Source organism: Chelmon rostratus, chromosome 12, assembly GCF_017976325.1.
Source record: "Chelmon rostratus isolate fCheRos1 chromosome 12, fCheRos1.pri, whole genome shotgun sequence".
Lineage (NCBI taxonomy): Eukaryota > Metazoa > Chordata > Actinopteri > Chaetodontiformes > Chaetodontidae > Chelmon > Chelmon rostratus.
In genome coordinates, this window is record NC_055669.1 from 11,171,042 (window position 1) to 11,195,250 (window position 24,209).

Sequence of the window (24,209 nt, forward strand, 5' to 3'; positions counted from 1 at the left end):
GTATTCCTAGTTAGATTAACGGCGGCAAATTGAGTTTCCGTAAGAGGAGAATTTACTTAACATGCTGCCAATGGTGCTTGAATGAGCTCTGATCTGATTTCTCTTATCACATTGTTCAATTGAAAAAGGGGACGCTGAAAGCTTTTCTATTCAACGTCTATTACGTGGCGTCAGATAAGAGGAGGGCAAAGCGGCGCGAAAAAAAGAGCCTGTATCAGATAGACAGCCATGTTTTCAGATGAGCTATTTTTAGCGTAGGAACTGGCAGACAGTAATGTGTTTGAGCAGGTCATTAGCTCAATAAGTGGTTGGAGGAGTCTTTGAATATGTAACGCACCAGAAATGCCTCTTTCGTTTAGTAAAGGCGAGTGAGGGTCAGCCTAATCTCTGCTTCTCCATTTCTGGCCGTGCGTCGGGGGATGTCAGGGTGAAAGCCTGCTCATGGGTGTTTGTGCATATTTATGTGCCGATCACAATGTGGCCCTTCACCTGTGAATACATATTATATCTCCCTTAGAGCACATACGTTATCCTGCACTGGTACTCGATGGTCGATGTGTATGCGCGTGCGCAGGTTAACAAAGGCTCCTTTCTCATTTGGCCTCCCCACCTGTGTTCTGACACATCGGGCCGAGGGGCGGGGGTCAGCAGAGCTCGGTAGGACTATGCAGTTATTGATTTCCGGATACGGTGCTTCAGCACAGCTTGTCCAAATCTCTGTAAGCAGACAGAGCTGAATTATGTCCAGACTTCCAGATGTGTGGGTGTGTTTATGTGAGGAAAGAGAGCAAAATACTGACAGAGATCCCCCCCACCCGCCATCGCTAGGGATTATCAAGAGGGGGGGACATCTATTAAAGCAGCAGTTTCTGATACATTCGGTGTTATTGAATTTTGCTGCATTCCTACTGACCCTTCAATCCTCTTTGTTTAAGTGTTTTCCATTACTGTGGCACACTCTGGGTGTATTATTGCATTAACACTTTTATGTGCCACCAGAACAGTAAAATACTCAACGCTAAGAAGGAATTAGGCCAGAGCTAAAGTGAAATGAAATTATTAGGACGTCTGGGGGGAAAAAAACTCTTAAAAATGTATCATTGCAGCTCATTTCACGGCTCACTAGAAAAGGAGACTTATTAATACAGAAGCAGCACGGCGAAAACTATTTCGGTCTGTTTCTTGTCTTAGTTGTTGAGCAGTGGCTCTATTGTTCTGGTATTAGTTCAGTCAGAGCTGGCCTGCTTGAGCTGTTAATCCCAAGTCAGAAGTGCTCTGGCTAAATCAAAAGACCTAATCCTGCATTAGCATGAATTTGTCTTTAATTTTCTTCATAAGGACGTTCTCTCTACATCTGCATGAATTATTGTACATTTTCCTTCTCCCCTTGCAGGGCACTGACATTTCTGCTGCTGATCTAAAAGTAGAATGAGGAATCAGAAATGAAGAAATATGCCTTTTCCTTTTTCTCAGCTGTTCCTCTTTGTTGTTTGTGTCTGCAGAGTGCCTACCCCTGCTGAGTGAAGCCCTACTGGAATCTCATCACCTCTAACCGACCAAGCTGGTGCCATGCCTCTGCCCAGGACACTTGGACTTCTAGCCCAGTCCAGGAGGCCCATCCTGGTGCTCCGCCTTCCCTCCTCTCCCCTGTGTCTGCTGCTGGCCTCCATTATCCTGCTAACCAGCCCATTGAGCAGTGTGTGTGGAGCACTAGGTATGAGCACAAGGATAGACAGAAAACCTGTTTATCTATCTATCTATATGGCTACCTAGCTTTTTCTTAACAGTTAATAATACAGTAATATATTTTTCAATATATCTTTTCCACATATGGTGCAGTATCAATTATCTATCTGCTAGCTATCATTCTGTAAAGCTAGCTGACTAGCAAGCTAGTTATCTATTTGACTACCTAGCTATCTATCTAGCTAGACTTAAACAGCTATGTGACTAGGTGTGAAAGTTTTATTTTCGGCCACCCCCTTTTTTTTACAGTGATAATATATTTTTCAATATATCTGTACCACATATGGTACAGTGTCTATTTATCTATCTATCTATAGATTGATCTATCTATCAAACTGTATAGCTAGCTGGCTATCAAGCTAGTTATCTATCTGGCTACCGAGCTGTCTAGCTAGAGTTAAACAGCTGCATAGCTATCTGGCCAGGTAGAAAAAGCTGATTTTGAAACACATTTCACATCTATCTATCTATCTATCTATATATTGATAGCTAGCCAGCTATACCTTTCTGTCTGTCTCTTTCACACTTGAATGACAGTTGGTATATTGTCAGCACTAAATGCGATGTACAAAGGTGTGAATATATGTATATGAATGTAGGCGTATGCATGCACATCCTTGTATGTGTGTGAATTTGTGTGTGTGTGTGTGTGTGTGTGTGTGTGTGTGTGTGTGTTTGTGTGTGTGTGTGTGTCAGAGTGAAAGCAGGCCTGGCAGTAGATCATCTCTGGACTGTGGCGTTGTTAATATGTTTTGATAAGCCGGGAGGTCCCATCAGCATGTTCCTCATCATCTCCTTGATTACAATATTTCCACAGATTTCCTGCCTCAGTGGTCCACACACACACACACACACACACACACACACACACACACACAGACATGCTCAGACACACTCAGACACACTCAGCTGTCGCTGCCCTGAAAATATAACCAAGCTGATTTTTTTTTAGCGGGTACAGACTAAAGATGGAGATAGCACTTATTGTTTGAAAATGTATAAGGTATTCAAACGTATTTTTCATTTTCCTCTTGTGTAACCAATTTGAGGCCATGATCCTTCGATAATACTGACATCACCTCTGAAATATTTTTATATTCACTGAAGAGCTAGAATTACACAACACACAAAATCCAGTTGAAAAGTTGTGGGATTAAGATCTCTGCCTTTGGACCACCTACAGTGTATCTGTGCAGAACAGATGGCGCTGTAAAATAGCTCCATCTCCTGTATCTCTCTAGCTTCCCCAATAAAGAAAAGCAGGCAAAAAAAACTATGAAAATATCAGAACGAGTCGTTCCTTTTTCTTCCATTTACATGATGAAATTGAATAGTAAGGTTTCAAATCTAACCCACTCCAAAACATCCACCCAAAATGTATACACATCGGCAACAGGAAACTTTATTCTTTTGCTTCTCTGCAAAGCTGATCCAATTTTTGATTTTCGTAGACGCAAAACACGTTTAATATTTCCCTCACAAAAATGATCTACATTTAACATTCAAACACAAAACAATGTCAAAATCATGCAAATGAAGTTAAGAATAATTCCAGTCAGTGTTTTTGCTTATGTGTCCAAATGTCACATTCTTGTATGAGATGGGCCCATAAATCATCTTCACAAAACCATTTTTCCTTCCTGCAATGAGACAGGATGCTCCCCCATCATCTTTGTATCACAGAATTATTTTTGTTGCACACATTTGCCTTTGAGATGCAAACAGACTTGACAGCAGAGACACACAAACAGGAAGAGATGCATTATTAAAAGTGGCTTAAAGGCATGTCAGACCACAGCTGGTTGCTCTTAATACCTTCTCCATAAGTAAAGTAGCATTTCTTTAAGGCAGCAGGTAATGTAACTCATCACCAGTTATGCTAATTTCCCTATGCTAAATTGTTTTAAATGACAAATTGAACTTACATTTCTATAACTCCAAGCCTGATCATGATGTGATCTGAAGCTAACTCAGACTTGCAAATAGTTTTTGTTCACATGACATTCTAACTACAGTATTATACTATACCTGCTGGCCCCAGTCGTGTCTCAGCACAGCAGTAGTCAGTCAGTCAGTCAGTCAGATGATTGTAGGTTACAAAGGTGTTTCATTAAAAACAGACCAGTGGTAGATCAGTGGTAGACCCGTCTGGTCCAGTGCACCCAGGTGAAACCTACTATTAAAGAGACAGAGCTCCTTATTAGTCCCTCATTTTCCAGGCAGGTTTCTAGAACCATCCGATCATAACAAGTCTCTGTTCAGTGCAAATCCGTCCAGAGCCAGTGCCTTGCAGGGCTTTTCCCTGGCTTTCAGAAGAGGCTTAAGTAGTAGCATTGCCGGTGGGGTCGGTTTTGCACGAGGATTGGTGTTGAAGCGCATTTAAGAGAACACAGTTTTGGACTCAACATAAAGCCACTGAAACCCATGTAGAAGCCCTAAGAAGCACAAGAAATTCATTCATAATCCCATAGCCAGCCAAAAGATAGTTCTCAGCCATGACATTTTTTGGACTTTTGATTCACATATTCTCATATTGTTGGCAGGGTAAAAGGGCAATTTGCTCAATACCGTGTGTGCCTTTTTAAGAGTCTAACAGGCAGGAAATATCCTGCTCTTGAGTCCTAAAATGGTGGGCATAAATTCGCTCTGATTGACTCTACTGAACCAGCTTTTTGCTTCTTCCTGTTGAGGATTATAGCAAGCATAAAATGAAACTACTATATTTCTGACATTCAGAGTAGGTCTTTTAGAGGCACAACACAGTGCAGAAGGCACAGGAGCAGTCTTTTGACATGGCGTTATTCCAGCTACTGTCAAGGCATTGTAGTGAAACTGGAAAGTGTTCTGTGTGGCTGTTAGCCGGTGTAGCGAGCAGAAGTGGGAGACGTGCAAACAGGCTTAAGAATCTGCTAGCAATTATTTGAAAGGTAGTTTTTTTGTTTTTTTTTTTTTGTTCCTGTTCTGTCTTCAGAGCAGAAGTGAATCAACACAGCAGGACCTCACCCACCCAGACTCAGGGGGAGTGGGAGGAGGGATCCAGGTTGCTATGGTAAGGGTCATCCTGACTTCACCCTGATGGATAGCAGTGATTCTGTAGCTGAGGAGGAGTTAAGATGGGTGCCATGGCAACAGGCCACAGACAGATAGCACAGGGTGGGTGCATGAAGTTGTTTGACTGATCTGACTCAGCCTCTGTGGAAAAATATAGGTTCAGTACTGTTGGCTCAACATCATTCTTGGAAATATTTTCTTTCAGAACTCACCGCTGCACTTCCGCATCCCACATCAGATGCATCATAACAGCCAAAATTGTTGTCCTCAAAGTCTCCCCTGAGGCAAAGATGGAAATTAACTCGACTAATGCTGGTATATTCATTGTATTCGTTCAGATCATTAGAATCTGCAAGAACTGCAAATCCCCTATAGGTGTTAGTGTGTTCAAGCACAAAGTGACACCTCTGGTATTAATACATTTAAACCAATTATATGCTGTGAATTAGCAGCCAACACTTCTCCTACCTGTGAAACACTCATGTATCATGACAGCCTGTGCTGCCTGCAGTACGAGGGTAGCCTGCCCTGGAGGAAGCACAGAGAGAGAGACAGACAGAGAGAGAGAGAGATGTTCCTCTGAAGCCCAACCCCATCTTTTATTTATGACCCACAGGAAGTCCTTCAGCATGTCCTCTAGATGATACCCAGGAAGTAAGCACAACACGCAGCCATCAGAGAGCACAAGCCAGCCGACCAGTCACTGACAGTGAAATGGGGCGTGGTCTGCGGGGGGTTTTTGCTGGTTGTGGAGTAGTCACTTTGATGTCCTCTGGGTGTTAGGGTATCAATTTTCATGCTTGTGCTTTTCTTTCTTTCATTTTTTCTTCTTTTATTCCTCTTCCCCTCTCTCTGTCTCTCAGCTCCGCCGAAGTTTACCAAGATTCCCACAGACCAGATCGGAGTGTCAGGGGGCGTGGCATCATTTGTGTGCCAGGCCACCGGCAATCCCAAGCCTGTCGTCTACTGGAACAAGAAGGGCAAGAAGGTCAACTCCCAGCGTATCGAGGTGGTTGTCACAGTGCACAATGGTTAACCCCTACTGTAGCAGCATGAGAAATACAAAGAAACATATTCAGCAATAAACATGTATTAATATACATATGTATACAATATAGTAATTACTATGTCTATATTATACTGTGTATTTCAGTATTTATTCTTTCTGGATTGCATATGAGAATTAATAGAAATTGTTGTTATTCTGTTTTGGATTGTAGATATGCTATAAGCTTGTTTCTTAAAGGAGTAGTTCAACATTTTGTGAAATGAATTCATCTGCTTTCTTGCTAAGAATTAGATGAGACGATTGAAACCACTCTCTTGTCTATACGCTAAATAGCAGCCTAGATCCCTAAGTGGATTGTTTTAGCTTTGCATAAAGACTAGTAGCAGGTCCCAAAGTAACAATAAAATCCACCTACCGGCTCCCCTAAAGCTCAGTAACATGTGTAGTATATCGTTTGTTCAATCTGTACAAAAGCCTAGGTTTAAACATCGCAACTTGTGATTTTTTGGGGGGAGTTATGGTGCTTGAACTATTTCTTGGCTGGAGTCTTCCTGTAGTCTTGTTGTCATGCATGAGGTTGTCTGGATTAAACAAACGAGATATAATGTATTAATAAGTTCATTTAAGAGGTGCTGGCAGGTGGATTTTTTTTCAGCTTTGGACTGAGCCAGACAAACTGTTCGCCTCTGTTTCCAGTCTTTATGTTATGCTAAGCTAGTTGGCTCCAGGCTTTAGCTTCATAGTTAAAGCACAAACATGAGAGAGGTATCAGTTTGCTCAGCTAATTCTCCTCAAGGAGAAATGAACACTTCTTTGAAACATTAATATGACAGCAGTACAGTGTTTTTGCACATTTCAAGCATAGGTTGCAAGATTGAATTAAAGTATAACATGTAATCGTTGAAGACAAACTAATTGCAACAGAATTTCAGAGCACTTTTCAAAACCGACACGTAAACGTTTTTAGCGCATTGCTTAATACTTTATTTTCTATCAAATGCACGTGTTGCTGTAACTAAGCTACATTGTATGAAGCAGGCGATTTCAGAGCTGAGCTATCCCACAGAGCTGTTTAATTCCAGCAGTACAATCGCATTAGAGGCCTGGTACGCAGTAATATGACCTAATGGTTAGAGATTCAACTCCAAATGTGCTGTCTACTCTGCTGAAGTGTCTTTGTGCAAGACACTGAATCCCTACCAGCTCCAGGAACGTGAGCTGAGCCTGACCTCGTGGAAGGGAGGGCAAGTAAAAGAAGGAGTTTCCTTCAGGAGATCAATAAATTATTTAACTATAATTACTATCATGTTATTGCTGTAAAAGAAATCTGCTAAGTTAATGATAAACAGCATTGTAGTTTACTAATCCATGTGTTTACTCTGCTGTGGCTAATGTGTCCTTTCCTGTGGTTCTGTGGCTGTCCAGACCGTAGAGTTTGATGAGGGTGCGGGTGCTGTGCTGAGGATCCAACCACTCAGAGCACCCCGGGATGAGAACATCTACGAGTGTGTGGCACGCAACAGTGAAGGAGAGGTGTCTGTCACTGCAAAGCTGGCCATTATCAGAGGTGAGACACACAAACCCCCTCCACACACACACACACACACACACCTTATCTCCATCCCTTTCCGCTTAAGTGGTGCTTTCCTTTCACGTGCATACACCTGATTTCAGCCGTCATCCCCGCTTCCCTGGGCTGTCAGTTGTGGATGTGACAATAGAGCCATGCCACACCCTGCCTCCACAGCAGGCTGCAGTCAACTGTTCTTTTTATAGTTCCTCTTGAGTGCGACCGAGCGTGATCTGGCCGCAGATAGAGCCAGCTACCGCGTTAGCTAAAGGGTACTTTAGCATCCCGCTCAGCTGTAATCACGGCGCTTCCCGGCTAGAAAGAGGGTGTTAATCTAATGTACACCTCCTCCTCGGAGGGAAACTTATCTAATGTGGTGCTCTAACATGCTATGAACTAAAGTTGCAGCATGTGGCTGCAAGCTTGGGATGCGAGCGCTGGCCGTTTGCCCAGCACAGCAGCAAAGGACGAAGAAAAAGGAGGATGGCCGCTCGGGCTGTTACTACATGAAGAAAAATCAGGGGATTAGGCCTCGGTTTGGCAGACGACCCGTTTCTGCCAGGGTACATTGAGGAAGAGCAAGAAAGAGGGAGGAAGAGGTCGAGGAGAGGTGAGAAGGAGTGCGACGGAGGGTGAGGAGGTGGGGATGAGTTGAGTAACACAACAGGATGGCGGGAAGCAATAGAGATAAAACGGGGTGTTGGAGGAGTGGTGGAGGGGGTGTAGAAGAGCAGGAGATGGATGAGGATTGTGGAGTTGGCAGGGCTGTGTGGTAAGCAGAAGGCTGGTAGCCCAGGGAATAGACTCCTGTCCATCTGTTACCCAGCCCATCATCTCTGCACACACAGCCCCAATCTAAAACACATTACCACATAAACTACACCTCGAGGGCGAGCCTCTCAGTGTGTGTGTGTGTGTGTGTGTGGCCGTTCGTGCCTGCTCCTGTTTGTGTGAACGTTTCTCTGCTGAGATCTGTGTACCGTGACGTCCGCTGTCCCCTCTGTGACAATAGAATCAGCTTCCTTTGATTCTTCCTAATCTGCTGATGTGCTCTGTGCAGTAAATCAAACACAGGACTGCGATGAATGAAACAATACTCGACCCAAAGCACCAACCAGACTCAGAGCTGTTAGTAACCAAAATAGTTGAATTTCTCCAACACCAGACGAGGATGCACACATGGGTTGTCACTGTGTATGATGGGTAATATGATACATACTTGTTAGATAGTAGAAATTTGTCAGTGGACAGATTTTGTCATACAGTTTGCTACTTGTGTCCTTTAAGTATCTCAGGGTGTTTTTTTGGCTCTCTCCTGGATTTTCATATGATTTTTAGATCAGTGTAATGAAATATCTTTATTTTGTAAGCCTTTAGTTGGCTGAATTTGCCAAATAACACGCATTGCTTTCTAGTTATTTCAGCCCTGATCCACTTCTCAATTGATTTTCCAGAAAAGAATACATAATGATACTGAGTGATACAGAATGACATATTCCCTGACAGAGGATGTTGTCCATCTCTCCCCACCCCTAAATTCCTATTTCAGCATTTACTTTAAATGATACCTCAATGTTTGTCGCCATAGAGACACAGGAGTTTCCTTGATCATTTAAGGATAGTAAAGGCTTATGTTCTGGCCATAAATTGAAATTATTTCAGTGCTGTATCTGAGAAATCATGTTTTTGACACGACAAATGGCTCTACATGTTGCAATACCAACAAGCCTCAGCAGCGATTGCTGTGGAGAGGAATGCAGTCAGAGGTGCGAAACTTCACTTGATCATTGAATCTGGGAACAAAACAACACACCATTGTCACAAAATGTATCTGAGACTGATCCAGAATTTGAAAGTAAACTGTGAAGTAAACTCTCTAAACTGCTGAATGTATTATCGGGTCCCACCAAAGTGTAAACTCTAGCTTTTGCCTGCTATTAGCCTGCTGTTAACGACTCAGACAACAAGATGTTAAGCTCTGTGATTGGATCTTCATTAACAAGCTTATAGTTGGTTTCTTACAAGTTTTTATCAAACAATGATATTTTCAATCACAGTTACTCACCTTTTAGAGTGATGATTTCATGCCCATCCAAACCTTGAAAGTGCTCCAAATGTCAGTCACTTAATATAACTGGAAAAAAAAACTTATAGAAACCTCGTCCCACTTCACGACTCTTCCAGAAGAAGTACTCAATGCTTCTGGCTAATTGACAACATGCCATACACCCCTACAATCAACTATATGCGGATGGATCATGTTATCAAGGATGCTGTTATGTGCACAACTAAAGCAAAAAATATCTTTTCTAAACACGGTTTACTGAAGAAACCACCAACCCCTGAAGAAGAATGGAGGGTTTCCATCACTGACCAAACCACTGAAAAGTCTTTTCATCCCCTGATGTGTTTCATCTCATCATTTTGTGTAATGGCTGACCGACACTAATAGCATTGCTGTACAGTGTGAGGAGCTTGTGGTTGGCCACAGGATGTGGACTGCTGCTCTATGGGCTGCCTAATGGATGCAGATGTGGTAGGTTCTGGTTGGGGAGATCATTCTTCTTTTGCCTTCAACATCATCATCCCACATCACCCTCCCCATTCCATTACCTATTCTTCTTCCTCCTTTCTCTTTTCCTGACTCCATATTTCAGTCTTTGACTCCAGCAGCCTCTTCTTTGGCCCACAGCGATGTACGTTTCTAATTTCTTCTCTCTTGTTTTATTCATTCTTTCATTTTCGGTGCCATCTATTCTGCCTGACCCTCACTGACTGTCCGGACTCTCACTCCTCTCTCCTCCTTTTGCATTTTTACAAGCTCTCTGTTGCTCCACCCCCACTCACCTCCTCCAAACCCACCCTATCCCCTTTCCACCCGAACTGCTCTTTTCTATGGACACTGCAGCTGTGTTGTTCCGCCTTCAGGAGATGTGAATATCTGCAGTTCTGCATGTTCGAAAACCTCTGGTGGGCGAGAGATTCTCATCACTGCAGCTGTGCATATACAGTATGTGTTTGCTTGTGTGTGTGTGTGTGTGTGTGTGTGTGTGTGCATGAGCAACCTGCATGACTGTGTGTGTGTGTGTGTGTGTGTGAATGCATGTACATGGATTTCTTTGTGTATGGGTGTGTGCATGTGCATATTTGTGTGTGTACGGCTGGTTTGTGCAGAGTAATCCTGATTATACTCACCTCCCAGTGTCCCATTTTAGGAGAAAGGGAGGTGAGGGATGGGGGAGGAAGAGGGTGAGAGAGAGAAGGGGGAGGAGAGATGTTCTGCCACCACGGCAAACACCCTTCAAATGAACAACAGAGTCAGATCAGTGATTCCCCCCAGGCGTCTGCTGCATTGGCAGGCCGGCGGCTCAAGCAGCATTTCGGTCTGGAAACAACTGAGAGTATCAACTCAGCCTGCAAGAGGATTACACTCCTTCAGTGGAGAACCAGCTCTTTCATCATATATACCCCTCATCTTCACTGTTTTATTCCCTCCTTTCTTTTCTTGCAGTCTATTCTTCATGCATGTTTGTATGCAATAGACTGTTATGTGTTGGATCATCGTGTTTTGTGTGTTTAGTCTCCGGCTGCTGGATCTGTGCGGAGAGCCAAAGCAGGGCTCAGGATGGTGGGGACACATGTGGGTTTTTGGTGGGATTGATCTACGATTCCAAGTCTGATTTCGCATTGTATTGTGATGTATTATCATAAAGGCCCATTAGCATTTAAAGTGCTCCCGTTCAGCCCTCCTGCAGTCTATAGGAGTCAAAGCATTACAGCCTCTGAAGACTGCTGAGCACTGGCAGATTAATCCTGAATAAGGCTCCCTGAGATCGGCTTTTATTCAGGCTTCTTTCGTGCACATGGCCATTCCCCTCTGAAATGAACTGAAAGATGAATAGGCAACCTGTTTCTTAACCGGGACAAATGAGAATTTTGTGTGTGGAAGCGAGTGTTTGTGCGACTGAGGGAAATACAAAGAGAGACAGGAAAAGGAAACCTGGATTCATGTTTGTTTGTTTGCATCATATGCATTATGTGTTTGACTTTGTGTGTGTGTGTTTTTCTGTGTCCTAGTATCTGTGTGTGTGTGTGTTTGCATGCGGACGCATGAATTGCATATTTGCCCAGATTCGGTTGGCTCCACCGACTGGTTTTGGGCACAGGGCCTGATTGCCCTTCTGCAAACATAACCAGGCCAAAATTTACGCTCTCAACCTCTTGATACACACAAATACACACAAACACAAAGCTCCAGGGAACAATACTGGTTGGACTTGCCAATGTTCCCCCAAATGCTGTTGACACACACAGTGTTTATACACACATGGCGCATTTTTCCATAGGCTGTCTTATCAATTTAACCAGGAGATGAGAAATAAGCGGTACTTTTGCACAGCAGTGTTTGTGTTTGATAAATGATTCATTTGTTGAAAAGTGTGATCAAGGCCGTGCCCGCAGTATCTATTTCAAGCAGCCGCTGACTCATCCAGGAGCCGGGCTGAATACCTGTAGCTCTCTATTCTCCTCGCCAGTGAACTGTACTTCAGTGTCCAGTACAACTACCTGCCTGCTTGTTTATCTGTATCTGCAGAACAGAATATGAGTCTGCTGCTGGGCTATCTATCTATCTATCTATCTATCTATCTATCTATCTATCTATCTATCTATCTATCTATCTATCTATCTATCTATCTATCTATCTATCTATCCAGCTTATCACTCATTACATTTTGTTCGTGTCTGCATTCTTTAATCACAGTAAAAATGACAATGAGAACTGTTGATTTTCTGTAATTAAGTTTGCTTGGCACATGCAAAGGTGGACACCAGGTCAAATGCACAAATCTACATAATGTGAAAAGGATAAAACAAGACAAGTCCAGCTCTTATTTCCATTGTGGTCCTTGATGTAGAGGCGGCGTTGCAGGAGTCGAGGTGTCTAGAATAACATGCACATGAACTAAGATGATGAACAATGATTGTTGATTGTGTCTTAGCACAACTGCCAAACATTGTTAATTTTGTCACCTTGGACATTGTGATGAATTTTTACACTATTTTGTGTCAATTTAGAAAATAAACGATTAACCAAACAAAGGAGGGGTAAAAATGAACCGTGGAGGAGAATAATCTTGACCATGATAACTGATTTGTTGTGTGAAAATAAGCACAATCAGCTATATTATCAAAAACTTTCAGCCATAAACAACAAACATTAAAAACAGTAATTTTATATTTATTTAGAATTTACTGTATTTGTGTCATAACGTGGTTTTTATGTCATATGGCAGTATCTAAAAATCTGTCCCTTCATGCATTCATCTCTCTCTAGGTTTCGCTTTTCCTGCACTGTATATTTGCACTGTTGATAAAGACCTGACTGGAATACAGAACCACACCCCCTATAAACACACACCCATGCACACACACACACACACACACACACACACACAAACACACACACGTACATGCACACGCCCCGAGCCTGCTGCAGCAGCGTGCTCTAATTAACAGCCAGGGAGTCCATGTAGTTGTAGCTGGCGGGGTGATAAAAAGACCATCTGAACCCTCTCAGGAGGGGTGGGATTGGGGGAGGGCAGAGGGGGAGCAGATGTAGGCCGAGCATATTCCCCGCCTCGGGGGAGCTCGCCTCCTGACCTCCCAATCAATCTCCCCCCTCTCCCTCCGTTCTCTTCCTCCTTATTCCCATCAATGGTCGTACCACTGGCCTCCATTCAGGTGGATCATTAGCACCGATCACTCGGGGACAGTGGAAGATGGGAGGTAGGTGCCCCTCCCCCCTTCCACTTAGATCTCCATTGGCTGATATCAGACAGTTGGTATGAGGCCTGATGGACACCTGAGCTCTAACCACAGCGTTCAGACTCAAATGTCTCCACCGGACGCTCCTCTGAGCTCTGATGTCTCCTCTCGTCTTTTGTGGCATTTCTCCTCTCCTTCCTCCCCGCAGCCCCGTCATCAGCAGTGGCTTGACATTCTTATCCGACGGGGTCTCTCCAAAGCTGATGGCTGTGGAAAGAGAGAACGAGAGCGATAGATCCTATCTCCACTCAGCCACTCGTCCTCAGCGCACAGAGTGTGGAAACAGATGGTACACGTCTGTCATGTGGTTAGGTAGCAGGGGGCCCGGAGGAGGAGAGGAGCGGAGGAAAAACACACCGACAGTTGACGTGGCCGCGCTCTGCGTCTCGGACTGTGTTTGGCTCCGGTTTTGTCAGTGATGCCCGGTTTGAGCTAGCTAACTTTTATGGGGTTTTGTTGTGCTTGACAATCAAGAGGCCCCCGTGGGTTTGATTTATTAGCCGAGGAAATTGCCATCTTGGTAATTGCTTTGCTGCTGCAGGAAAGTGAAATATATAATTATAGTTCCAGGTATGGGGGAGGTGTCTGTGTGTATGTGTGAGAGAGATAGAGTGGTTAAAATGGTAAGGAGAGGAGGAAGCAGGAAGCCTGATGGATGCTTGATTACGTGTCTGGCCATCTGGACTGTTGTCACCGAGCTGCTTAATCTCATTCACCAGAGAAAGTGTATGTGGATGTGTTTGTGTGAGTGTGAAATGGAAAGCAACTGCTTTTCTGCGTGCACACGCCCTCATTTTCCTGGGTTGTGTGTGGATGTGTTTTTGTACATTATTCCACATGTCGCACAAATCTGTGAAGATGCTAATAAGAACATAGCTATAGAAACAAATATTTACACAAACACACACACAGACACGCAGGCATGCTTCCAACACTTTGAGGGACAAAACATAGACTTACATCCATTTCCTGGAGAATTACCCTATCCATGATCATAACCACCTAACCCTCACTCTTAACCTAACCTTCACCCAAGTGTTCACCCTAAAATTTAATGATTTACATTATGGGGACTTGCGTAACATGTGACTGTGGAAACAGATTTATGTATCCACAACGTGAGTAATACACATCCACACACCCTCACGCACACACTTATCCACTGCCCCCCAACGTAATCAGACATATCCAGACACATCCCAGATCGGCCTCTCTAATCGTTGGTACATTTTAACAATTACTGCTAACAAGTCCTTATTACCCCCAGTGCCCTGCCCCTCCTCTTGATCCCAGCTTCTAATTGCTGCTGCTGTTTCTGAGCAGCTCTCTGCATAGTTATTAGACAGGAATCATTACCACCACAGAGCCAGACCATGGAAAACTCACAGTTCACTGCCACTGCCACCAAACACCTGTGTTTCTGGGTTAGGAGTGTACTGTATGTGTATGTGTGTCTCTGGCTGTCTTTTTACGTGTGTGTGTGTGTGTGTGGGCACTTAAGTAACTCCTGCTGACTGGGCGGTATGTTTATACTCCTGTAGAAACGGCCTGTCACATACACACACACATGCAGCCACACACACACACACATACACACACACACACTAAAACCTAGCCGTGTGTCTGCCGGCCTACTAGATCACCTAATGACAAGCTAGCTGTAAGAACGAACACACAGCTTTGATGAGGAAGGGTATAGTGGCTCCACTGTCCTCGCCAGTATCTCCATTTTCAAGGGTCTGCAGATGTTAAAGGCGGGGAAACAGTGGCTCTCACATCACTGTCTGTGTGTGAGTGAGTCTTATGTTTCACCACAGAAGAAGTAAATAAAGGAATGAAGGCATGGCAGGGCTGCGTCTGTGTCTGTGCATGCAGGCAGATAAACCAGTCGTTTGTGTTTAGATAAACTGCAGATTAACTGTCCCCCAAAAATAAGGAGTGCACACGTTTGTTGGTTATTGTTCCAGTGGATTCGCTCCAAGATAAAGTCACTTTTTCATGATCTGTTTTTAGCCGTGCTTTGACTTTAGGGATGGCAGAATGAGCAGCAACCTGCTAAACACCTGCATCTTAGCATTGTAATGAGTATATTAACGTGCTGATGTTAGCATTTAGCTCAAAGTGTGGCTGTGCCTAAGCATCACGGAGCCTCTTAGACTTGTTTAAAAGGGCCATTTTTGACGGCTTGATATACGTTCGATCCTGCTAGCATCTGCAAATTCTGAATACTTTCTTTCTGCATCCTTCCAGAGGACCTGCTGCCATTTGGCTTCCCCAGTATAGACATGGGTCCCCAGCTGAAAGTGGTGGAGCGTACAAGGACGGCCACCATGCTGTGCGCTGCCAGCGGCATCCCCGACCCAGAGATCTCCTGGTTCAAAGACTTCCTGCCTGTGGACCCCAGCGCCAGCCAGGGTCGCATCAAACAGCTCCGATCAGGTAAGATAGATGAGTTATTGTCAGATTATTTCATTTGAAAATAAGTAAACAAGCAGTGCATCTAAAGCTTAGCATCGTTATCAGGTAAAATCCCTGTTGCTCTAAATTTGGTGATTATCATGTTTTAATTAGGATTGAGGGATTACATGCTCCTCTCTGAGTTTATCTACATCCTTTGGGGGTGTAAAACCTTTTTAAAGCCAATTTCATAAAAGGATAATTGTGCCATCCTTAAGCCCAAAAAAAGCCTGTTTTTATGAACATTTGGGAGAAAAGATTATTGAAAGATGACACTTTAAAGGCACAAATCTCCTTCCATTGTGGATTGTAAAGGTTAAAAACCATCATGCAACTGAAAAAAATGCCACATCTTATATACACTTATTAGAAATGAGTTGAAAAAGTTCACACGCAATTATAAAGTAAATTCACTTTGAAATATATGCTTAATATAATAATCAATCTACCCCAAAACAACCATAATTCTTTTTTTTTTCTCGATTTCAAAATCAATAGAACGAGAGATGGGAGTTTCTTCACATTAGCTATTTAACTGATGCTCCTCTTATCTTTTGACCCGCCCAGCCTGAAATTGTGTGAAACGAGCTCACTGTCTCAAAATCGGAACGTAAGATCACTTTGCCAGCGATATCAAAAGGGAAAAGCAGGAGGGGAGCTTTTTGTGCTGCTGGAGAGAGAGAGGGGAGAGAGCGTGTGTGTGCAGACAGATCGAGGGGTGAATGCAGAGGAATCACATCTTGCGTTTAAGACAGTTTGTTCAGCTTTGTTTATGCTCTTCTGTACAGATGATACAGTGTCTCCTGAAGTAGGCAGTCGCGTATTTTCTCAGCCATTCTCACTCAGTCGTCCTCAGGGGGAATGAAAGTGATGGTGAGGCGAAACCATTTTGTTGTTGCTTCATCCATATTCTCTGTGCTCCTCCGTCCTGCCAGCCCCGATATCTGCCTGCTGTCAGCCAGCATCCTTCACTGATCACTAGTGCCCTCTGTCAACCTTCTGTCTGCGTCTCCATTTGCAGACCTTGCCATGACGCTGTTTAAACTAATTTAAGAGTCTCACACTTTCAAATTTTCAGCTAGTTACTGTTGCTACTGTTGCTGGCTGAAATGATCACTGTAAGTAGCAGTTTTAATCAGGCATAGCTAACTACAGCTAATAACTGCTAGCTGTGAGTTAGTTGGAAAGCCTGTCAGAACCAGAACACATGAAAGGGCCTCAAATATGCAAATTATGGCTAGACTATTTATTATGCAAAGCTACAAGCCCCAGGCAAAAAGTAAAATGTAGAGGACACGGAAGTAAAGGTGCAGCATTGCTAGATAGAGCTATTAACCAAAGCATTGTAGTGCACTATGACAAGGAAAGCGTAATATCACACTGTTATGTTACTTCTAACAAAATCCCTGTTTTGGATTTGGATTATAGTACAGTATTTAAGCAACAGAAGTTAGATTTATGCCTTATTGTTTGTAATTGCACTTTTACAAGGATGTGGACGTACTGTTTGGCATCATAATGCTATTACGAGTAACGAGTTTGGCTGAGGTTCCTGGAACGCAATCACATCTAATGAAGAACAGGACGGAGTCGCCAACGTTAGTCCAAACTCTGTTACAGCAGCATCCAGGATTTTCTCTCACACAGTCGGGTAATACCATACAGTCCTGAGTGGGTCTTCCTCTAACGTAACCTCTAACCCTGACAAAATAGTGTAACATTAGCTAAAGATGTGCTCTGCAGCCTGGGAAATAAGACTCTGTTAGTCTTACTGTAGGTAATATGCTGATGTTTGCAGATAGCACGCACCAACACAGCCTGTTCTACACAGGTTTGCTTTTGTATGTTGGTTTGGAAAAAGAAAAATGGCCTTCAAACTCTTTATATCTGGAGCGTCGCTGACACTGCGGCCCTGTGCACATCGCTTCAACATGTGGAGGAATACAAAGCTTGTCAGGACTGCCGTGCCTAGTTACGGTTGCTACGATATGGGAACCAGTTTTAGCTCCTACACCCATTCCCAGTATAATTTCCAGAGACCTAGTGATGTGTAAAAATGGAATCTTGCCACTGTAACATACAGAGTACCTGAAGTGTAATTGCCTCTGTGAAGAATACTCTGCAGTGGGTGTGGGTGGAGTGGGACCAGCCTTGCTGCTGCATGGATGCAGGTGAAACGATAGATACACTGACAAAAAAAAACCCCTCTGAAATTTATTGGAAATATCATGAACATGCCAGCATGGGAGCAGTGTAGTGATTGTTTTAAAGATCCCTAATTACAATAAACAGTATGCAAATGTTTTTTATTCTCTACTTATAATTTATGAGAAAGTGTTGGTGGCCTTGGAGCTACAAAGTAACAAAAACCTCCCTCTCATCTTGAAACGATGCTTTGTTTACTATTTTCTTTCTTAGTCAGTATGGTATATTTTTATTGGTATACTGCATTGTGCACAGAATACTTTCATAGCCCTTGTAAACACATTGTAAATAATTTAACTATCTATCATAATAAGTTTCACTTGGTCTGCTCTGAGGCTCATTTTGTCCCCCGCAGGGTGTCACAGGGGAGACATGACACTGATTCACCGGTACAGACCGTTAGGCCACATATCACATCAATGAAACAGTAGCAAGACAAATGGCTCAGTGAGATTCACTGCAGGGTTTAATAGGATTTCAAATCACCAAAAGCTGAACAACAAAATACACTGTATAATGAACCAAACACTGCGGTGAAATGACTTGGAGGAAATCAATTACACCTGAGCTAGGCACAAAATAGCACTGAGATGTGTTATGGATGAAACACTCCTTTAAGATCTTTTAATGGGGGCGCCCACCGAACAATGCCTCTGATTTAGTGGATGGCTGCCAGCTCTTGTTGGACTGCAGCTAGGGATCTGTTTTGGGCCGCAAACATTGTTTTCTCTCCTTTTCTTTCTCTGTTGGGTCTTGGAAATATTTTTATGAGCCATGTGGGTCAGGATGAAAAATGATATTGACAATGACTGCACTCAAATCCCACAAAAGATGACTCCTAGCCATTTCACAGTCCACAAGTATCCATCATCTGTGGTGTCCTCCCACCGCAGGTAACTGTCCAAAACGTGGCTCTTGACAGCCATAAGCGCCATGCGAACACACCTAAAACCTGCAGGTACACGCTATCGATTTCCTGAGGCTAGAAACATATGGCGCAGTATAGTTGAACTTCTCCTGACATCTTCATACATCAACCAAGGCAGCCATCTATTTTCCCATGCCATCTGCCGCACCAGTTTAGACGTAGGTAAGGAGAACCACGACAATCTTGGGAATGAGATCTGGGGAGTTTACCTTAGCACTTAACACCTTTTGTAGACCTACACTAACAGATGGCATGCAATATGGACCCCGAGGTTGACTGCTGGGTAATGGATGGACCTGTCTTGGCTCAGAACTGTGATCTGATCAAAGGTTGTGCATATGGTAATGGTCATGGTTTAGGTCACTTTTATTTAATGCGAAAAGGGAAAAACACACAAAAGACACAGTTTAGTTTCTGCACACTACAACCATGATATTCTGACTGAGCACACAAATAGAGAAAAACTATTTTTTCACATGAAAGGCACCCCCCCTGCCACCCCCACAAAAGATTCTCTCATCAGGACTGACTCAAAATGCGGCCTGTGCATCATTAAATACCTCTGCCACGGAGGTTATTTTTGTTCCTGTTTGTTTGCCTGTCTGTTAGTCAGCAGGATATCTCAAAAACACATTTCAATGAAATTTGGTGGGAAATTAGGACAATGGCCAAAAAACAAATGATTTTCTTCTTGGTGAAGATCCAGCATTTCTTCTTAAAATGGCGAGATAGACAAAGCTTTTACAGATGATGTTTCCAGACTGACTGAATGTGTGGTTAAATATCATTTATGCTGGAATTTCTTGTACTTGCTTATCTAATTTTTTAGATCTGATTTTATGAGGCACAGATAAATCCACAAGGACTCAATGTAGGGCATTAACTAATGATTATTTTCATTGATTAATATGCTGATTATTTTCACAATCGATTATTGGTTGTGTCTGCGAAAGTGCCTGTCACAATTTCCTGTAGTCCCAGATGTTGTCTGATTTTGTCTGACCACCAGTCCAAAACTTATATATAATGAGTTTACTGTTATATAAGACTAAAAGACTGCAGCAAATATTCACATTAGACAAGTCAGAACTTATTTGGCAAAAAGTGCTAACAGTTGTTGCAGATCTTTAACTTTCTGTCAATCCATTAATGGACAAATCATTTCAGGTCTAAATCAGTTACACTGTATACTCAGTATTATGTAACCCTTGGATTCACATCCCAGGAAATTTGAGAAAAAAACATGATTGAATTATAGTATAGTGATCTCAGCAGTTTTATTTCTAATCTGTGGTAAGTAAATATGTTGTGGTAAAAATAACGGCCTGTCTTGATTGTTGTCCGGTCCCAGTTCGAAGTTAATGTCTCACCTCGGGGGGTAGACCGGAGTCCAGGTGATCTGTTTGACCTAGATGTTCTGGCAGAGCTATCGGGTTAGCGGTATCTGTTGCCATCTGATCGGCTGAGTCTCTGCCCAGCAGACATAATACACCGTCCGCGATTTTCACAGCAGCTCAATTTACTGAAGTCACATCTCATTCTGGGTCTGTCAGCAGCTTCCAGACTCACTAACAAACTGCTCTCCCTCTTCTTATCTGTTATATTTCACTTTCTCTTTTTACAGCTTTTTGTCCAGCTTTTCCGCCCTGGCTGTCATTAATTTTGTCCACCACTACATATCCATCCGTGCCGTGTGTTTGTGTGTACATGTGGTGATATTTCTACATGCATATATACTGAACACCATGTATGGTAGCAGCACGTTCTGCATAAAGGAAGATTTCAATTGCCGATTTCAAATTTGTGCTGATGGTTAGCCATATGAGCTGCTTCCAGCTGTCAGATGAGTTCTTGTTTGCGGATCTCCACCTGTCCAGCTCCATCTCTCCTCCACTCTGTCTTTCTCTCGCTTCTCCTTCTGCCTCCCTCTCTGGAGCGGAGGTTCGGCCTGTAGAGCAGATAATTTATTCCTGTTTATCTCCCAACTCTGCCCTGTACCACAGGGAAATGAGAGATGGAAAAATAGAGAGAAAGAGGAGGGCACGAGCTGTTTCTCTTTCATGTAATGCAGAAGACAGAAGCAAATGGATGACAGCTCCAGCTAGCAGGGCCTCGGCTCACTAAACACACTCAAACACACACTTGTGCCCCAGCTGTGTGAGTGTAACAAGTCAAACTTTCCTCCTCTGAGCCTCCAAAAACATGCTGTTTAAACTTCTGCATATACTGATCAGCCACTGCGTAGTTTGGAGAATCACACATACAAACTGTCTCCCTGGAACCTTTTAGTGCTTAACTGCCTGGGTTTTTAAGATTCAATCACTGAAAGCTTTTTTCGCCATTAGGATAACACACCATGTGTATTATATATGTCCGCAGCGGTGGAAAGGAACCAGTAAGTATATTAACTCAAGTGCTACATTTAATTTTAATGCACCACTGCTTTCCCTTAGTATGGGAATATACTGTTCAAATTAAGATTTAACAGATCGTATGATCATCGTATAAAAAAATGTGCACTGTTATAGATTAGAAAACCTAACAATATGTGTAATACCTAGTAGCGTCACTTCACCTAAATTACAAAAAAGCAAACAAACAATCTGGATGCAACTAGCTACAAATGCTACTAGCATGTTAATGCATAATTAACAATAATGCAATTCTGTAATTTATGTAACATTTTATATTCTGAAAGGGACCATTCTGCATAATCATTTAACCTATTTTTTTTTTTTACAAATCCTTTATATAATTATAATGCAGAACTTTTACATGTTGTTTGTGTTGTGGTTTCATATATGAAAAATCCGTATAAGGGCAGAACATGCTATATGTTCTGCTTCTCTATATATCTCTGCACATCTTTTACAAGCTAGACCCCCTTTATTGGTCTCACAGAAGATCTGATAGAAAGCACAGTGCTTTGTGTGTGTGTGTATGTGTGTGTGGGTGTGTGTGTGTGCGTGTGTGTGCGTGTGTGAAGTGCGTTTTGAGTCGTGTCTTCTTCCTCTCCTCCTGCAGCAGAGTGTAATCCATGGTTTTGTGCTTCCTCCTCAGGCTTCATGTCAAAGTCAGTTTCAGATGAGATGAATGTGACAGAGCAGGCTGAAAGAGCAGAAAAAAAAAATCACTGCTGGTAATTCAAAAGGCCGGTAGCACAAAAAAAAAATTCAAAAGCAGTAAGAATAGCTGTCTGTGAAACAAAAGAAACAAAAGAATACCTGACGAGCACTGTGTGTAATTATAGCACATTTAGGGAGACACTGTTTACCACGTTGGGATCAGGGTAGGAGGATAAAAACTGAGGAGGTAAAAGAAACAAGTCGAGGAGTTAAAGAGCGTTGTCGGGTTGTTGCCGTGGGGTAAAGCTGTGTAGCTGCTGCCAGTTAACTGCCAAGATAGAAACAGGCTTTCTTCATGGCAGCAGTGAGCCTGCTGTAGGAGAGGAATCACTAGCTTGTAACAACAAAAGGTCCTTTAAGTGTCATCTAAGTTTATAAAAAAAAAGACATTTTGAGACTTGTTATTGAGTTTCAAACTTTTTTGGGGAAAAAAAAAATCAGATTTTTTAGTTTCTGTTCACTTTATAGGAAGAGAGGAGGAAAATACACGGCTCTTCTTAAAAAATGCAGCTACTGGTGTATGAGAGCGTGGCCCATTCAGATGGTGCCTCACAGATGTAGCAACAAAGCTGACTTTATTGGATGCTGAAGCAATAGAAGAGAGGATACCCCACAGTCAAAATATAACAGAAACAGACCAAGCTGACAAACATCTCCGGATGAAAAGAGGGAGGATGCAAAGCAAAGCAGACGGCAGCAGGAACATTTTCTGCAGACTCCACTAAACATCTTCGTCCCTTTCTCTCTCTCTCTGTCGCTCTCTGTCTTGCAGGAGCGTTGCAGATCGAGAACAGCGAGGAAACAGACCAAGGGAAGTATGAGTGCGTGGCCACCAACTCTCAAGGCGTGCGCTACTCCTCCCCTGCCAACCTATATGTGCGAGGTAGGACCTGAGCACACAACGCACGCGCACATGCACACACATGCAAAGACAAACACGCAGAAATCACTACAGTTAAGGTGCTCTTGGTATAAATGAAGTTGTTTATCGTCCATAACTGCTCTTTAACAAGTATTACTAACCCATCCATTGTCTACAATATATGTTGACCCTGTTGTTTGGTATTTCTCACAACCACCCTTAACAAGTCCACCTTAAACCTTGGTGCGAGCCCCTTCTTTAGAATCACATTGAACGTGAAGTTGGGAACACACCTCGGTTTAACTGCATGGAAGCATCACTGATCTGTCTACTAAAATGGTTTCTGTACAAGAGGCAGATTAAGAGGAAAATGTTGCACAAAAGATGCACAGATTTGATATGAAGATTTGAATGAAACAGTCAGGATGTAATTCTTAGATATGTTAACGGCTTCATTTGGCACCCACATGACCCCTGTTTAACTGATTGTAGACTCTGGACTGTGGGTGCTGGTGTATCACTGGCTTATGGCTGAAAGACCACGACCAATGTTCACATTTGCAAGTTCTAGTTTCTATGTTGAGTGGGATATCGGAGAAAGTGTGTGTGCGATGTGTGAGTGTTGGTGTGTGTGTGTGTGTGTGTGTGGGTGTGTGCGTGTGTGTGTGTGATGCAGTGGAGCGAGTGGCTTTGCGCTGGCCGTTTTTATTCTCTCTGTGTTTCCCCGTTCTCTCTCTCCCCCCTCACGTCATTGTGTTCTGCATCAACCCCCTTCCATCCCTCAGAGCTTCGAGAAGGTTGGTGTGCTCTTTCTTTTCTTTTGTTACTCCTTTGTTTCAGAAAGCTTCACTTATTGAAACAGAGAGAAACAAAAAAAAAAAAACATTTAAAGGACACCGCAGTAGATTTGAAGATTTGAAATGACTTTGTCTCCAAAATGAAGCGAGTTGATTTCTCTAAAGCTGCTACGATGATGAAGTGGTCTGCCTACGCAGCAGAGTGCATTGACTGCATTGTGAGGCCTTGTGTGCAGAACCCTTGGTATTGCCTTCACTCCCCGATCAATGTTTTCTGCATGGTATGATCTTGTTGTCATGGAGACCCAAGAATTGGAAGATTAAAAAGAGGCGATGTTTGCATGGAAGGAGTGAGAGAGAAAGAGAAAGGAGCACCGCTTGCATGTCTGTTGACTGACGGGCTGACACAAGAGCATGGCACAGTGTGTGTTCACGCCTATTGATATGCTCGGATTGATATTATTGAACTTGCTGTCACGCCTTGCTATTGTCTCTTTTTCCTTTTGTATCATCGTGTGTAACGTTGTGTCCCAGCTCCCATGTCATCTTCTCCAGTTCTGCACTTGTTGCACTGAGTGGAAATGCTGCACTCGCGGCCATGCTTGTACATGCCCTGCTGTTCTGAACCTACAT

At 43.0% G+C, this 24,209-nt stretch overlaps 1 protein-coding gene across 3 annotated transcripts in view; it reads left to right on the top strand.

The window, feature by feature from the left end:
• Positions 1-24,209, top strand: part of LOC121614989 (receptor-type tyrosine-protein phosphatase S-like) — a 67,077-nt gene that overhangs the window by 13,261 nt on the left and 29,607 nt on the right. For all 3 annotated transcript variants that reach the window (XM_041949105.1, XM_041949103.1, XM_041949104.1), the window contains exons 2-6: positions 1,503-1,714; positions 5,661-5,806; positions 7,232-7,373; positions 15,453-15,641; positions 22,690-22,800. In XM_041949105.1, the coding sequence (XP_041805039.1) occupies positions 1,570-1,714; positions 5,661-5,806; positions 7,232-7,373; positions 15,453-15,641; positions 22,690-22,800 (733 nt within the window). In that variant the 5' untranslated portion in view covers positions 1,503-1,569. The remainder of the gene's footprint in view (positions 1-1,502; positions 1,715-5,660; positions 5,807-7,231; positions 7,374-15,452; positions 15,642-22,689; positions 22,801-24,209) is intronic.